This window comes from Rhinichthys klamathensis, unplaced genomic scaffold, assembly GCF_029890125.1.
Source record: "Rhinichthys klamathensis goyatoka isolate OS25496 unplaced genomic scaffold, OSU_Roscu_1.1 h1tg000045l_1, whole genome shotgun sequence".
Lineage (NCBI taxonomy): Eukaryota > Metazoa > Chordata > Actinopteri > Cypriniformes > Leuciscidae > Rhinichthys > Rhinichthys klamathensis.
Window position 1 is genome coordinate 775,967 of NW_026606592.1, and position 16,761 is coordinate 792,727.

Genomic DNA, 16,761 nt, shown 5'->3' on the forward strand with positions numbered 1-16,761 from the left:
CGTATGCTTTTACTTTCGTTTTCAACAATATCTAGTGTTAGGTTAGTAAAGTATTTACACACACTTGATGTACCAATGCTACTTTCTTGCTGCAATGACCCTCTGGGCTCTTCATCTGTTGTCGTCTGCAACATGTTAGTATCAAAATTAGCGCAATCATTTCGTCACATGATCAACGCGACTAGTCGACGTCAAGCGTCGCGGTATTTCATTAAGGTCGACTAGTCGACTAATCGACTAGTCGGTTCAACCCCTAGTGAGTGCAATAGAGGCAGCTCTGAAGGAAAGACCAGGCAGGAACACTAGGAACATGCAGCTTGATGTAGATCTCAGATGTAGCTCCAGTCTTGCCACCAGGAAGAGGCTCACAAAACCAGAGGCTCGACACAGGGGATAGGTGCACCAGTCAGGCAGCCAGGCAGTTGAGAGTCAGTGGCCAGGGAACTCAGGATACAGGACAGAAACACATAGAACAACATACAAGACGAGAAACACAAGACAAGACAAGATTAGGCAACAATTAAGATAAGCAAAACTAAACTGGTAAGATCAATGAAAAGAGAAACAAAAAAGTAGAGAAATAAATATATAGAAAGCAAACTAATGAAAACTACTAAGACAAAAAACTGGAGTAGCTAAAGAGAAAACTTCCACTTGACAGGGAAAATAAGAACTAAAGAAAACTAAAAATATAATTCTAAACAAAAGAGAACTCCAACTAGATTACCAAGCACAAGTGCTAAAGCTTAAGCAAAACAAAACAGTAACAATGATAACAAACCAGCGTAAGCACTAGGATAATTTCAAGATCACAAACTAGGAAACACTGCAATGTGCATACTCACAACGAACCAGCAAAGACATGAGGGAAAGAGGCACAATATGAAGGGACCACAGCACATGAGGATCAGGTGAGCACAATTAATGAAACGAGGACAAGACGTGGACTAAACAAGGGGGCGTGGTAACGAGAAACAAGGAGGCAGGACATGAGGAGCACATGGCAAACACAGACCAAGACAGAGCCATGTGCTCAAACACAAGACAAACACAGAAACATGAAACCACAACAAAACAGACAAGGCTGCCAGGGCAGAACCTTGACATGTACATAGAAAAAGTCTTAGATCTTTGAGTTCAGCTCATGAAAATTGGGGGCAAAAACAAAAGGGTTGTATTTATAATTTTGTTCAGTGTATCTGACTGCCTCAGACTCACCATACTCCAAACCTGCAAATAAATATACCTGATTGTTTGAATTACCTGTGTTTTCTCCTTGTGTTGTTTACAAATTCATTCATACATTCCCTTTTTCCATGATTGAACATATTACTTGTACATGTGTTAATAAGTTGATTCATCAAAATGAAAAACAATATAACAAATGTATGAAATATATCATGAAATATAAAATAGAATATTGATTATTATGGAATTATATCAAAAGCAATAAAATAGCTTCTAAAATAAATTCTGTTTATTTATTTTTTTATGGTAAAACATAAACACAGTACATTCAACCATCATTGACAAACAAAAAGCATGATAAACAAACCACTCCTGATCATGAAGATGCATGAATGTCTCTAGAGACACACAATAGCTAAAGCGATTGCCACAGTCAAATCCTTTGGAGGATTACATGCTTCTCACTCTGTCAGACACCAGCTGAGATCCGACATTACTTATCACATTCCCCAGAGCTTATACCCACAGCATGTGAAGCCGAGAGAACACAATTTTTTTCCCTTATGCCTATCCGCATCATTAAGTGACTGGTGGCACAGGACAGGCCCGTTGCGAGGATCAGTAACTCTTATAAGGACTGATTAAAATCACCCTTGGACTTTTGATAGTCCCTGTACTCCCAGCCCTCTTGTGTGTCAGCGGAAATATTACACTTCTGGTGTAGGTCAAGTCACTTCCTCTCATCCGTCACTAATTACTGGAGAGAGATTTTAGGTATGATAAGAAACGTCTCGGTTACGGATGTAACCCTCGTTCCCTGAGTAGGGAACGGAGACGTTACGTCGGATGACGGAGAATGGGGGGTTTCGCCAGAAAGCCTATCATCTTCGAGTATTAAAAAACGAGCCTATGGCAATGAAATGCCATGGGTCTGCGGAATTTGCATAATGTATCTCCGCCCCACCGCGTGGGTATTTAAGGAGAGACACCTGCAACAGCAGATCATGTCTTCGCTGAGGAGCCGAGACTGAACTCAGGCGTCTACCCAGCGGTACAGCGGAAGTGGCAGGGAGACGTAACGTCTCCGTTCCCTACTTAGGGAACGAGGGTTACATCCGTAACCGAGACGTTCCCTTTCATAGTCACTCCGAGTTACGTCGGATGACGGAGAATGGGGGTCCCCGTGTAATCACGCCACCTTCACAGCTGTCTTCCAGTGCCCTGCGAAGTCTGACCTCCCTGTCGTGATATCGGCACGGACGAAGGAGTCCTACTTAACACAGGAATACCAAGGTACACTGGGAAGCATATCTCAGGGGAGATATGCCACAGCATGCCTACCCATAGGGAGGACTTAAGAATACACATATGGCCGAGGGGGCTTCATATGGAGGAACACTGGAGTGACCAGCCCGTGGGGTGGCAACTTTCAACTCCAGGAGTGGCAAGGTGGCTTTCCGAGGGAAAGACACATGCTCAAAGAGGCTTACAGTGGAAATACACATGTGGGGGTTACTCAGAGGAGGAACCATGCACACGGAGGCACCTAGCCGACGCACAGGCAATAGACACTGGCGCCAGCGTCAACAGTGCTGGAGGAACTCAGGGCTTCAGAGAGGAAGGCTACCTGAGGAAATATCGCACGTATCCAGTCCGTGGATTGGAATGGCAAGCAAGCGAGACACCTAACGGCTCCCATGTTAGCTTGAAAAAGACAGTACATGGGCGGAGACTGGCTCCACTCGGAGATTGTAAAATCTGGCGAATGTGTTGGGTGTCGCCCAGCCTGCAGCTCTGCAGATGTCTGTTAGCGAGGCGCCACGCGCTAAAGCCCAAGAGGACGGCACACTCCGGGTGGAGTGGGCGGTCACACCAAGGGGGCACGGTCGACCTTGCTGCTGGTATGCCAAAGCAATGGCGTCCACTATCCAGTGGGATAACCTTTGCTTGGAGAGAGCCTTTCCCTTCAGCTTCCCACCATAAGAGACAAAGAGCTGGTCTGAGGTCCTGAAACACTGCGTCCTGTCTACGTAAGCACGGAGGGCGCGTACTGGACAGAGCAGTGCCAAGGCTGGGTCTGCCTCCTCCAGGGGCAGCGCTTGCAGGTTCACCACCTGGTCCCGGAAGGGAGTGGTGGGAACCTTGGGCACATATCCAGGCCGGGGTCTCAGGATCACGTGAGAGCAGGCCGGCCCGAATTCCAGGCACGCTTCGTCAACAGAGAATGCGTGCAGGTCCCCCACCCTCTTGATGGAGGCCAGTGCAACCAGGAGCGCTGTCTTCATTGACAGGAACTTAATCTCCACTGATTACAGAGGCTCAAAGGGAGCCCTCTGCAGGGCATATAAGACCACTGAGAGGTCCCAAGAGGGTACGAGAGGAGGGCGAGGAGGATTCAGTCTCCTCGCTCCTCTCAGGAACCTGATGATCAGGTCGTGCTACCCCAGAGACTTACCTTCAACTGCATCGAGATATGCGGTGATAGCGGCCACATACACCTACAGGGTGGAGGGAGACAGCCTTCGCTTCAACCCGTCTTGCAGAAAGGAAAGCACGACACCGATCGAGCATCTCCTGGGGTCTTCTCGCCAAGAAGAGCACCAGTTGACGAAGAGGTTCCACTTCAACGCGTAGACGTGTCTCGTGGACAACGCTCTAGCGGAAGTGATGGTAGCCGCCACCACAGGTGGCAGGGTACTCAAACCTGCCTTGTCCCGTCCAGGAGCCACACGTGGAGTCTCCAAAGATCGGGACGAGGGTGCCATAGGGTGCCCCGTCTCTGAGAAAGAAGGTCCTTCCTCAGAGGAATTGGCCAAGGAGGTGCTGTCGCGAGGAGTATCAGTTCGGAGAACCAGGTCTTGGTGGGCCAGTATGGGGCGACCAATATGACCTGCTCCTCGTCCTCCTTGATCTTGCACAGAGTCCGTGCGAGAAGGCTCACTGGGGGAAACTCATATTTGCGTAGGCCCTGCGGCCAGCTGTGCGCCAGTGCATCCGTGCCGAGCGTGCCCTCGGACAGGGAGTAATACAGGGCGCAATAGGATGAGTCTTGGGAGGCAAACAGATATATCTGTGCGTCCCCGAACTGGTCCCATATCAGCTGGACCGACTGGGGATGGAGTCGCCATTCGCCAGAGGTTGGCCGGAGCCGTGACAGCTCGTCAGCTGCAAGGTTCCGCTCTCCTGGAATGTAAATAGCACGAAGGGACCTCAGGTGCTTCTGACTCCATAAGAGGAGGTGGCGTGCGAGTTGCGACATACGGCGAGAGCGTAGACCACCCTGATGGTTGATGTACGCTACTGTCGCGGTATTGTCCGAACGGACAAGTACGTGTTGACCCTGGAGCAGCGCGTGGAAGCGGTGCAGGGCAAGGCGTACTGCCAGCAACTCGAGGCAATTGACATGCATGAGGCGCTGGGGTCCTGTCCAGGAGCCCGCGGCTGCATGTCCATTGCACATGGCGCCCCAGCCCGTGGCAGAGGCATCTGTGGAGACAACAACATGCCTGGAAACTCGTTCTAGGGGAACTCCGGCCCGTAGAAAGCTGAGGTTCCGCCACGGGGTGAAGGACTGACGGCAGGTCGGAGTTATTGGAACTCTGAGCGTACCGCGATGCCATGCCCACCTCGGGACCCGATCGCGAAGCCACAGCTGAAGCGGTCTCATATGAAGCAATTCGAGTGGCGTTGCCGCGGCTGCGGATGCCATATGCCCCAGGAGCCTCTGAAAAAGTTTCAGTGGGACCGCACTCTTGCCCTCGAACTGTCGAAGACAAGTCAGCAGTGAGTGTGCGCGCTCGCTCGTAAGCTGCGCGGACATGGCGACCGAGTCTATCTCCATACCGAGAAAAGAGATCCTCTGCACGGGGCAAAGTTTGCTCTTCTCCCAGTTGACCCGAAGGCCCAGACAGGCTAGGTGCCGGAGCACAAGGTCTCTGTGTACGCAAACCTGATCTCGAGAGTGAGCTAATATTAGCCAGTCGTCGAGATAATTCAGGATGCGAACCCCGTGTTCGCGTAGGGGAACAAGGGCTGCCTCGCCAACCTTCGTAAAGACGCGAGGAGACAGAGCCAACCCGAATGGGAGAACCGCGTACTGGTATGCCTGCCCCTCGAAAGCAAACCGAAGAAATGGTCTGTGTCGAGGTAAAATGGAGACATGAAAGTAGGCGTCCTTCAGGTCTATCGCTGCAAACCAATCCTGCGGCCGCACGCATTCGAAAATGCGTTTGGCCGTGAGCATCTTGAACGGCAGCCTGTGAAGGGAGCGGCTCAAGACGCGCAGATCCAGGATTGGCCGTAACCCACCGGTCTTCTTGGGGACAATGAAGTACGGGCTGTAAAACCCTGACCTCATTTCGGCTGGAGGGACAGTCTCGATTGCACCCTTCGCCAGCAGGGTGGCAACCTCCGCTCTCATGATCGGGGCATTGCCACCGACCAAAGTAAACGGACTCCCCTGAAGCGGGGAGGAGACCGTGCGAATTGGATCGCATAGCCGAGCCTGATAGTTCGGGCGACCCAGCGGGACAGGTAGGGAAGCTCTAACCAAGCTCCCAAGAACTGAACCAGCGGAAACATCCGAACGACATACGTCCCCCCGGAGGGGCAGCGAAGGGTCAATTGAGTTCAGAGGGGTTTAAAGTCTTTCTAGGAACAGAGAAATACATGCAGAAAAATTGGGAAGGCCTTTATGAAAAGGTGGCTGGTCGTTTACAGAAATGTAGATGGATCCTTCCTCAAATGTCTTATCGAGGGAGGGTTCTTGTTGTAAACAACCTAGCAGCATATGATGTGGCATCGTTTGACTGTTATTGAATTAACCACTTTTTTTATCCTTTTTTAGGAAATGTTTGCATGTCTAACAGTATAGTTAAGTCATGTATGAAGAAAGGCTTTACGAAAGTGGGACACTTGATTAATTTGGATTCAAAAGAGTGGAGATCAGCAGAAAATATTGCCTGTCAGGTTGATTTGAGGTCTGTGAGGGTGGTAGAGCAGTTGATTTTTGGCTTGAAAGCCGCTCTTCCTTCTACTCTTTTTCAGTTTGTGAATCATTCTCTAGAGGGTGGGCCTACGCAATTTGTTTTTCCTGAATTAGGTGTGTGCCCTGGAGTTTGCCCTGAAACCAGCCAGGTTGGAAAGTTGCTAAATTTTGAGAGATTAAAAGGGCTACATTTTCAAACAGTAGGGAAAAAAGTTATGTATCAGGTCTGTGTAAAAACTGCTTATTTTACTGATCTTCATGACAGATATGATACAAAATGGAGAGAAAAACAAACAGTTGCAGATTATATTTTTCCTTCTTGGAAGCTTTTTTTATAAAAGTCCCCTTCCAAAACGCTCAGGTGATCTACAATGGAGAATATTACATTGTGTGATAGCCACTAATGTTTTTGTGTCCGAATTCAATTTGAATGTTTTGCCCTTGTGTCATCTTGTAATAGTCATGAAACGGTTTTTCATGTTTTTATTGAATGTCCAAGGTTGGTGCCACTTTTTGCACTGCTGGAAAGAATTATTGAAGGGTTGGGTTTTGATTTCTCTCTAAAGTGAACAAGGATTGTTGTACTGTTGCCAATTTTATACTTGGGCAAGCAAAACTAGCTATTTGGAAGACTTGCAGACTTGCTCTTGAAGGACAATTTGTTAAGATTCTTAGTCTGTTTACACCACTTGTTGAATCGAGAATAAGGACAGAATATATATTCTTCAAAACTATAGGAAATATGGTTGAATTTATGTACAAATGGTGTGTAAATAGTGGTTTGTTTGTGTTTTGTGAAGGTGACTATCATTTGTTTGGTGAATATCATTGACTAATTTTTGTATTACTGTTTTGTATAAGTGTGTAATTTTTGATTGAGTAAAGAATTTTAAAAGTGTAAAAAACCCCGTCTCTCTCTCCTTTCAATAGATTGTTCAATTCTGATGGACACATTTTGCAATTGCAGTTACACATTTTGCAATGATTGTACTATTGCAATGTTTGAAAGTTTGAAAGTGTTGTGAATCTTCAATCTCACTCATTTGTAATGCTCTATGGGACAGATATCACAACATAATGTCATTTATGATTTGATTCAAGCATGAGCCAGAGAAAAACATTAACAGGATTAAGCTACAGAGTTAACTCTTCGGGGTCGCTGATCACGCCGGCGTGATCAAATCACATGTCCAGTTTAAGACGTCGAAGCAAAAAAACGAAGTCACGTTGAGCGCTGCCGTCCACTTCTGTCGAAAGTGCTGGCTTGAAATTCTATTTTACTTTTTGTTTTGTGTTGATAGACCACGTAAAAACGGAGATATGATCATTTAAACTTTATATAAAAAAATTGACGTGTATATTGACGCGTTCGTAAAAGAACGCAAGATGGGATGTGACAGACGTTGCATTTATTCTAATAACTTTGTCGATTTTTGCAGGGGCGCAACTACCCCGTGTCAGAGGGGTATGCAGCAACAATTTTTGCGCCCCTGACCCCCCCCCCCCAAAAAAAATAAAAATAAAAATAAATAAGTGTGCCATGTAATAAGTGAGTAGGAACGAGTGAGAGCTAACAGATAAAAGTGCCAAATTGTCATTTATTAATACAATTAAACTATAGCTACTCCACCGTGATGAACCCCCCTAAAAAACTATAAGCTCCATTGGAACAGCAATACCAGTGTTTCTCACAGGATTTTAGGTACAACTGTGGTAGGTGGACCTCTGTTTCTCTAGGGGGGATCGGGGGGATCGGGGGGTTCGGGGGGTTCCCCCCCCCCCCATACCCCCCCCCCCGTAAGAAAATTTTGTGTTCTTTAATGTTAAATTCAGCAGTCTGGTGCACTTTGAGAGTTCAAAATTAAAAGCTCGAACCCATATTCAGGGTGCAAATTAAACAAAGAAAAATTCAAACCTCTTTTAGTTAGTGTCTGTCTACATTACACTACTACATAATAATAGTTATAATATTAATCCCATGATAGTAATAGCCATAGGCCTATTTTGTAAAACAAATGCACTGAAAAATAAAGGAAACTTTCATAATTAGTTTTGTACTAATTTCTATACTTGAAAGATATAAGCACATGATGAAAAAAATTATGTGTGTCAGAAAAAAAAAACTAACACTGACTTTTTTTGACCAATGCATTACACCGGCATAACCCAGCGCCGCCAATTAAGCAAAAAAAAAAAAAAAAACCCGAATGGGCCGCCGATGTACGAGTTTTATGGGCCGTTAAGACAAAAAAACAAAGTATGAGATGTATCGGCCGAAAAAGCACGTCGGCCCACCGGGAATCTCCCTGTAGTCCCGATGGCCACAGAGATATATGGCGCTTTTCCACTACACAGTACCAGCTCGCCTCGGCTCGGCTCGGCTCGACTCGACTCGCCTTTGTTTGGTTTTCCACTGTGTAAAAGTTGTACCTGTACCTGCTTTCGGGTACTTTTTTTCGTACCACCTCTGGCGAGGTTCCAAGCGAGCTGAGGCGAGCTAAGCCGATACTAAAATGTGACGTGAAAACAATGCCGACTGCTGATTGGTCACAGAGAATCTGCGTCATCATTGCACGCGCCAGATGGAGTATTTTAAATAGTTTGGCCAGAGATAGTTACTAAACTTACTACTATTATTATGGCAACTCGGAAGAATACGCCGTGGTCAAACGAGGAGGTGCAGACATTCCTTTGTTTGGTTGCCGAAGAGAGGATCCAGCGAGAGCTTGATGGGGCAACGAGGAACGAAAGCCGTCGCTATGACGACCGGGTACTATTTGTGGCGGTACTTTCTGCAATGGAAAACGGAGCGAAAAGCGAGCCGAGTCGAGGCGAGCCAAGGCGAGTCGAGTCGAGTCGAGCTGGTACTGGTAATGGAAAAGCGCCAATAGATAGCCTACATGCCTGGATGTCATGTCACACTTTAAATCCTACCTGGTGGCTTTCAGCATGCACTTATTTAGCTGCTGTCGCATCAGTTGACATGCCATCTCCTTTTCCCGCTTTCTTTTTCTATTTTTAGCCCCACAGCATTTTGTTTTATCCATCTTTTTCGAGACAAGAGGGCGTTCTCCATGAGGCCCTTCTCCATGAGGGCGCCTACTCTAGCCTGTTAGTCCTCTAAAATTTTATATAACAAGAAATGCAGAAATTATTTAAAAAACGCACAACAGCAGTACAATATATATATATATATATATATATATATATATATATTTTAATGATATTTAATTTTTTTTTTTTTTTTTTTTTACCATCGCTTTGGCGCCCCCCATGGTGCTGCGCCCCTATGCGCCGCATATAGCGCACACCCACTTTTTGCGCCACTGGATTTTTGTCATAAAACAAAACGGAGAAAAACGTGTGAATCTGCTGACTCTGCTCTTCAGGCTGCACATTTTACGGAATGGAGGAGGAGCCAACTGAGCAAAGACGCGAAATCGAAAGACAGGAGATTTACGGAGTAGATAAAGAGAGACATATGTACGTTATATATATAGAGAGAGATATTATTGCTAGTTTGAGTAGATTTTGAGAGTAGTTTGGGAATAGTGTAGATCGTTTAGGAGTAGTTTAGGTAGTTTAGGAGTAGATTTAGATAAACTGTTTTGAGGAGTGGCACAGATGAAAAAAAAAAAAAAAAAAAAACACACCTGATATTTGTTGTATGTATAGTTTGATTTTGTGTTCATTTTACCTTTAGTATGGTATATTTGCACTATTGAGGAACCCCTCTTACTCAAGGAATGAAAGCCCTGTAATGTAGCTGTCTGTGTAATTGTACATTAAGTGTTTTGTAGAGTTTCTAAGCAAAAAAGAAAAGAAAAAATGCCTATTGCCTCACCTGCTTTTTGCTGTATATAGTTTGATTTTATCTCAATTTTACCTTTTTTATGTTGTATTAGCACTATTTGGGAGCCCTCATACTCTGGGAATGTGAGGCCTTAAATATAGCTCTCTGTAATTGTGTGCACTTTTTTTTTTAAAGTGGCAAAGCTAAAAAGAAAAAAAAAAAGCCTATGGCTACACCCGCTTTTTTTGTAAATCATATTTTTTTTTTGTATATAGCTTGATTATATCTGAATTGTACCTGTATTTGTTGACATTTACAACTTTTGTCTACATTTTAAACCTTTTAAAATGCTTCATTGAGCATTTTTGTGTTTTTTGTAGTAGAAAATCTATAATTTTTCTATTCTGATTTTGTGTTTTTTGTGTGATTTTGGGTCCAGTATGTTGATACAGTACACCAAAGTGAAAAACTAATTGTCTGGTCATATAGGTGATGATGTGCTGAAAAAAATGATACCAAAAATTAGTATGGTAAACATTTGTTTATGTCGCAAAATTAAAAAATTAAAAAGTACTCAAAAAGGGCCAAAATAGCCCAAGACTCTGAAGGGTTAAGAGCTGAACATGGCAATTATTTTGTAACCTGCCCTCTGCTTCCTGTTTATATGTTGCATAAATATGACTCAATAAGTTTGACCTCTCTAAGGTAACTTGTCTTGGTGTGTCTAAATGACAAAAACAAATTGCTGCATGAGATAAGATTTTTTTTTTTTTTTTTTTTTTTACAGGAAATATTGCTTGTGCACAGAGTGGTCTGGTATAAGGGAAAAATACTTTTTAGCTTGTTGATCCCCTAGCAGGCAAGAGTATCAGAGACAGACCAAAAAAGGGAGCCCAAAATGAGAGTTCTCAATCTCTTCGGCTTCGTCTTTTGGTTGTTTTCCTTGAATTGTGCCCAATGTCAAGGCAAGTGATTTTTTTTATATATTTTTTTTTTATTTAAATGTCTTTTTTTTATTGACTTAAATATAAATGTCATATTATAGTCCTATGCATTTCCCAAACTGTAGCTTTAGAGAGTCTGTCGACTAGTTGTGCGTGAACTTCAGCATTTAATGTACATGACAGTTATGTCTTTGTGTAATGTTTGTTTGTGCTTCACAGAATGTCTTCAAAATGACATTACATATGAAAACAAAGAACCAGTTTTGAAAGCTTCATACAGTGATGGTGAAACAGTGAAAGTGAACTGCATGACAGGTTATACTGGCATGTATAGATTAAAGTGTGAACAAGGAAAATGGAAGACAGTCGCAGAGCGACCATGTGCAAGTGAGAAAATGGACAATATGATGACCACATAATTTTATTGGTTATTAAATCAATGTCATTATGCATGCAGAGTAAAACTTGGTTGATTTCTGCAGAGAAAAAATGTAGTCATCCAGGGGACACCGCAAATGGTGATTTTAAACTTATAGAGGGGTCGGAGTTTGTTTTTGGAGCAACAGTGTTGTATACTTGCAAGAAAGGGTAATTGTGCTTTATGCTTTTTATTCTAATGTATGAAATGTATTCTATCATTTTAACACTCTTTGTATGTACTTGTGTTCACAGGTTTGAAATGACAAGCAGAATCAATCAGCGTACCTGCAGAACTCAAGGATGGGATAATACTCTCCCTGTCTGTGAGGGTACGCTTTCTTGAAAGTCACTATTTTCCTTTTTTGTCTCTTAATTTTTCTCCATCATATATTTCTGATAGTGACCCGTAAGCTACATTATTCAACAGAATTATAATTTCAATGATTGGTTTGTTGGTTTATTTATTTATTTATTTTCATATTTATTTATTTATTACCTAGCTGTGAAATGTCCAGCCATTCGCACAGATGGGGGTGTGACTGCATCGGGCAACACAGACATGGGAAGTTATGGTGATGTTATTCACTTTGAGTGTGTATCTTCTGGCAAAAAGATAGATGGAAGTAGTGAAATTCACTGCACAGAGACTGGCGAATGGAGTGACACTGTTCCAACGTGCAAAGGTTCATTCCATTGTTTAATTGATTGTTTGTTCGTATCTTCACCCACTGATCACAGATTTCTGTGCTTTATTCAATGCACCAATTTTCCTATTCCTCTTTCCTTTGCTTTTCACACAGAGATAACATGCACAGCACCTGATATACCAAATGGATATGTTGTTGAGAAAATGCAAGAATACCAGAAAGATGCCATATTAAAATACGGATGTTTTAAAGGGTTCAAGCTAAAAGAGGGAATTCCCAGATGCTCTAAATTTGGATGGACTCTTAAGCCAGAATGTGATGGTAATGCACCATTATTATTACATAATAAACTAATCATATGGAAAATAATACTAAAATCCGTCTATCCATATGTCTTTCATTGTGCGAAAAAAACCTGGTAGCGTAACTTGAAAAATATACAATGAAACATTCTAAAAATTGATTAACCCATTCAAAATTGCACATTTAATTTTTTTTTTTTTTTTGCAAATTAAGCATAAATTAACATATCACTAAGTTAAATCTGGTTAATTTGTGACAAATTTTTGTTTTAATTATCGAACAATTCGTTTTTCCCATACATTAAATAAAATATTTGTCTGATCTTAGTGTAATTTTTTTAAACAATAAAAGGTTTAACTTGATGAATGCAGTCTACACACCAATTTATAAAACTTGAGAAAATGGAATGAGATTATTTACTTGTATTCCTGTCATGCTGTAGAAAGGGTCCAACTGTTGTTGATTTCTGTTTTAATTGAAAGGAACATTTTTTTGTTTGTGATTTTTTTTATTGGGGAAAATCATGAGGCAACAGCATTTGCATGCAAAGTGTGTGACACGACTAGCATTATTATTTGGTAACAACAAAATCAGCTAATAACCACTTACTACTTACGAATAACTACTTACTACTTGCTTAATTTTCAGATAATAGTTTAGCAAATATATCTAAATGTTCTCAAAATAGAAAATGTGCCTCTAATACTTATTTAGGGAAAACAAATTGTACTCTATTAATGGGAAGCTTTTTTTTTTTTTTTTCATTTTAGGATTTTCTATTTTTATTTCTCAGAATCATTTGTTTCCTGCAAAAGACAAAGCATGCAAATCCATGCCCTTATTTCTACATAATTATGTCTTGTACAGAAGTAACTTGTGAGCTTAAGTCAACCACATTTGGAGTTAAAAACATCACACCAGAGGGTAAAACTTTTTTCAGAGCTGGAGAAAGAGTGGAGATCACCTGCGCTGAAAAATACTGGATTTTTTTTACAAAAGAAATCACCAAATCATTTAAATGCCAAGATGATGGGAAGTGGGATTATGAGCCTGTTTGTCAGGGTAAGATTATAGAGAAACACTTCTGGATTAGGATCTGAATTTACTGCATGCTACTAAATATAATATGAATATTGTTTCAGATATTAGATGTGAAGTTCCACATGACCAGCATGTGTCTAGCCCGTACTCTTACTTCAGTGGAGATATGAAATTTGGAGCAAAACATTATTACTCTTGCATGTCTGGTTATGATCAAATGGCAGCAGAAGCCACATGCACACGAGACGGATGGACACCAAAACCCCTGTGTGTTGGTATGTTCTGACATTAAATCTTACAATTTGTGCATATAATATGAAGTCAAATTAGTATGATGGAATTTATTTTTACATTTTTTTACAGTAAAAATGTGTGCAGCACCAAACATCGCAAATGCAGAGATTGTGGGAGAACAGAGATCAAAATACAACATCAATTCAAGAATACAATATAAGTGTGATCCTGGGTTTAACCCAGAGCAGCCTGTACACATCACCTGTAATGCCCAGACTGAATGGACAGGCATACTGCAATGCACTGGTATGTTATTACATATGATACAGATACGAGAACTTTTTCTTCTGATAGTGCTTGTCAAATGGAGAATGGCACGTCCCATTCCCTAAATGTGTCTGGCTAGCAACTACATAGAATAACCTAGCAACAGGATAAAAAGTCTAATTTAGATGTAGTTATAATATATTATAAAGAAGAATCCATCACAGATCTCCTCAATATAGAAAGTTTTTTTTTTTGTTGAAAAATGACCACAAATTCGTATATTAATAATGTGCATTACATTAATAACATGTTCGGTTAACCCTCTAGGGACGGCAAATGCGCCGGCGCGTTTTGCTGTTTTTTTTTTTTCACATAGCAGCAACATAGACTTAAAATACTCCGTCATTTATGGTCATGTAAATAAAATCAATACATGATTATAAACTATAGAGGGTCTTCTTTTTTTGTGTACACTCACATTAACATCAAAACCTTTTTTTTTATAAATAAAATAAACAGGGTGCGCTTTCAGCTCACTCTGTCTCCGCAAAAATCTTTCTGAAACATGTCTGAAAAATGAACTGAAACTCAGCTAATACTTATCACACAAACATGAAACATACGTCTAAAGAACGCTTTAAATTTCTACTTTTAAATAAAACAATTCACATTTAAAACAAATATTCTCCTGCAATGTAATCTGTATGAAACTAAAGAGAAGTACAGTTTCTCCTGTCTCAGCTCATTATCGTTAATTTGTTCACACCCACTCGCAGAGCGCGCTATTCATAAGATAGTGTGTTGAGGCCATATGCAAAATGAGCCCGTTCTCATCCCAAGGCGTAATATACTGACTCTTTTGCCAAAGCGCCTATATCGAACGCACATGGCACCCTTTAGTGTCATATGAGACGCAGATATATGGCGCCTCCTAGTGGTCTAACCCTAACACTACCCCAGACCTAAACCTACCCAAAACCGAAGCGTGTTATATTGACGCTAAAGGGTGCCATATGCGTTGGATATAGACGCTTTGGCAAAAGAGTCAAAATATTACGCTTTGGGATGAGAATGCGTTGGCAAAATAGATAAACGCCCCCAGGCAAATGCTGTAAACTCTGTAAACACACTATATTTTTTAGTCAGATTAAGAAATTCACTGCACAGAGACGGGCGAATGGAGTGACACTGTTCCAACGTGCAAAGGTTCATTCCATTGTTTAATTGATTGTTTGTTCGTATCTTCACCCACTGATCACAGATTTCTGTGCTTTATTCAATGCACCAATTTTCCTATTCCTCTTTCCTTTGCTTTTCACACAGAGATAACATGTACAGCACCTGATATACCAAATGGATATGTTGTTGAGAAAATGCAAGAATACCAGAAAGATGCCATATTAAAATACGGATGTTTTAAAGGGTTCAAGCTAAAAGAGGGAATTCCCAGATGCTCTAAATTTGGTTGGACTCTGAAGCCAGAATGTGATGGTAATGCACCATTATTATTACATAATAAACTAATCATATGGGAAATAATACTAAAATCCGTCTATCCATATGTCTTTCATTGTGCGAAAAACCTGGTAGCGTAACTTGAAAAATATACAATGAAACATTCTAAAAATTGATTAACCCATTCAAAATTGCACATTTATTTATTTATTTTTTTGCAAATTAAGCATAAATTAACATATCACTAAATTAAATCTGGTTAATTTGGGACAAATTTTTGTTTTAATTGTCGAACAATCCGTTTTTCCCATACATTAAATAAAATATTTGTCTGATGTTAGTGTAATTTTTTTAAACAATAAAAGGTTTAACTTGATGAATGCAGTCTACACACCAATTTATAAAACTTGAGAAAATGGAATGAGATTATTTACTTGTATTCCTGTCATGCTGTCGAAAGGGTCCAACTGTTGTTGATTTCTGTTTTAATTGAAAGGAACATTTTTTTGTTTGTGATTTTTTTTATTGGGGGAAATCATGAGGCAACAGCATTTGCATGCAAAGTGTGTGACACGACTAGCATTATTATTTGGTAACTACAAAATCAGCTAATAACCACTTACTACTTACGAATAACTACTTGCTTAATTTTTAGATAATAGTTTAACAAATATATCTAAATGTTCTCAAAATAGAAAATATGCCTCTAATACTTATTTAGGGAAAACAAATTGTACTCTATTAATGGGAAGCTTTTTTATTTATTTATTTATTTTTATTTCTCAGAATCATTTGTTTCCTGCAAAAGACAAAGCATGCAAATCCAGTTTCACACATATGTGATCTCTTTTTGCCCTTATTTCTACATAATTATGTCTTGTACAGAAGTAACTTGTGAGCTTAAGTCAACCACATTTGGAGTTAAAAACATCACACCAGAGGGTAAAACTGTTTTTAGAGCTGGAGAAAGAGTGGAGATCACCTGCGCTGAAAAATACTGGATTTTTTTTACAAAAGAAATCATCAAATCATTTAAATGCCAAGATGATGGGAAGTGGGATTATGAGCCTGTTTGTCAGGTTAAGATTATAGAGAAACACTTCTGGATTAGGATCTGAATTTACTGCATGCTACTAAATATAATGTGAATATTGTTTCAGATAATAGATGTGAAGTTCCACATGACCAGCATGTGTCTAGCCCGCACTCTTACTTCAGTGGAGATATGAAATTTGGAGCAAAACGTTATTACTCTTGCATGTCTGGTTATGATCAAATGGCAGCAGAAGCCACATGCACACGAGACGGATGGACACCAAAACCCCTGTGTGTTGGTATGTTCTGACATTAAAACTTACAATTTGTGCACAATATGAAGTCAAATTAGTATGATGGAATTTATTTTTATTTATTTTTTACAGTAAAAATGTGTGCAGCACCAAAGATCGCAAATGCAAGGATTGTGGGAGAACAGAGATCAAA

General features: G+C 41.0%; 1 protein-coding gene across 2 annotated transcripts; it reads left to right on the top strand.

The window, feature by feature from the left end:
* The first annotated feature begins 11,063 nt into the window (after window positions 1-11,063).
* On the top strand, window positions 11,064-16,412 carry LOC130082401 (complement factor H-like). 2 transcript variants are annotated; one of them, XM_056247257.1, is made up of 8 exons: window positions 11,064-11,299; window positions 11,395-11,500; window positions 11,585-11,661; window positions 11,833-12,015; window positions 12,133-12,300; window positions 13,150-13,344; window positions 13,425-13,598; window positions 16,168-16,412. In XM_056247257.1, exons 1-8 carry the CDS (start codon window positions 11,083-11,085, stop codon window positions 16,395-16,397), a joined length of 1,350 nt encoding a protein of 449 aa, XP_056103232.1. In that variant the 5' UTR covers window positions 11,064-11,082; the 3' UTR covers window positions 16,398-16,412. The 2 variants fall into 2 exon arrangements, with proteins under 2 accessions (XP_056103232.1, XP_056103231.1); XM_056247256.1 differs by having other exon boundaries at window positions 11,068-11,299; window positions 16,165-16,412.
* The last annotated feature ends 349 nt before the right edge of the window (window positions 16,413-16,761 follow it).

Excerpts from the sequence above, each read along its gene's own strand:
- LOC130082401 (XM_056247256.1), top strand. The coding sequence starts at position 11,083 with ATGTACATGACAGTTATGTCTTTGTGTAATGTTTGTTTGTGCTTCACA. Across the intron at positions 11,501-11,584 it reads TTGTATACTTGCAAGAAAGG|GTTTGAAATGACAAGCAGAA; the intron begins GTAATTGTGCTT and ends TTGTGTTCACAG. Across the intron at positions 13,345-13,424 it reads TTATGAGCCTGTTTGTCAGG|ATATTAGATGTGAAGTTCCA; the intron begins GTAAGATTATAG and ends ATATTGTTTCAG.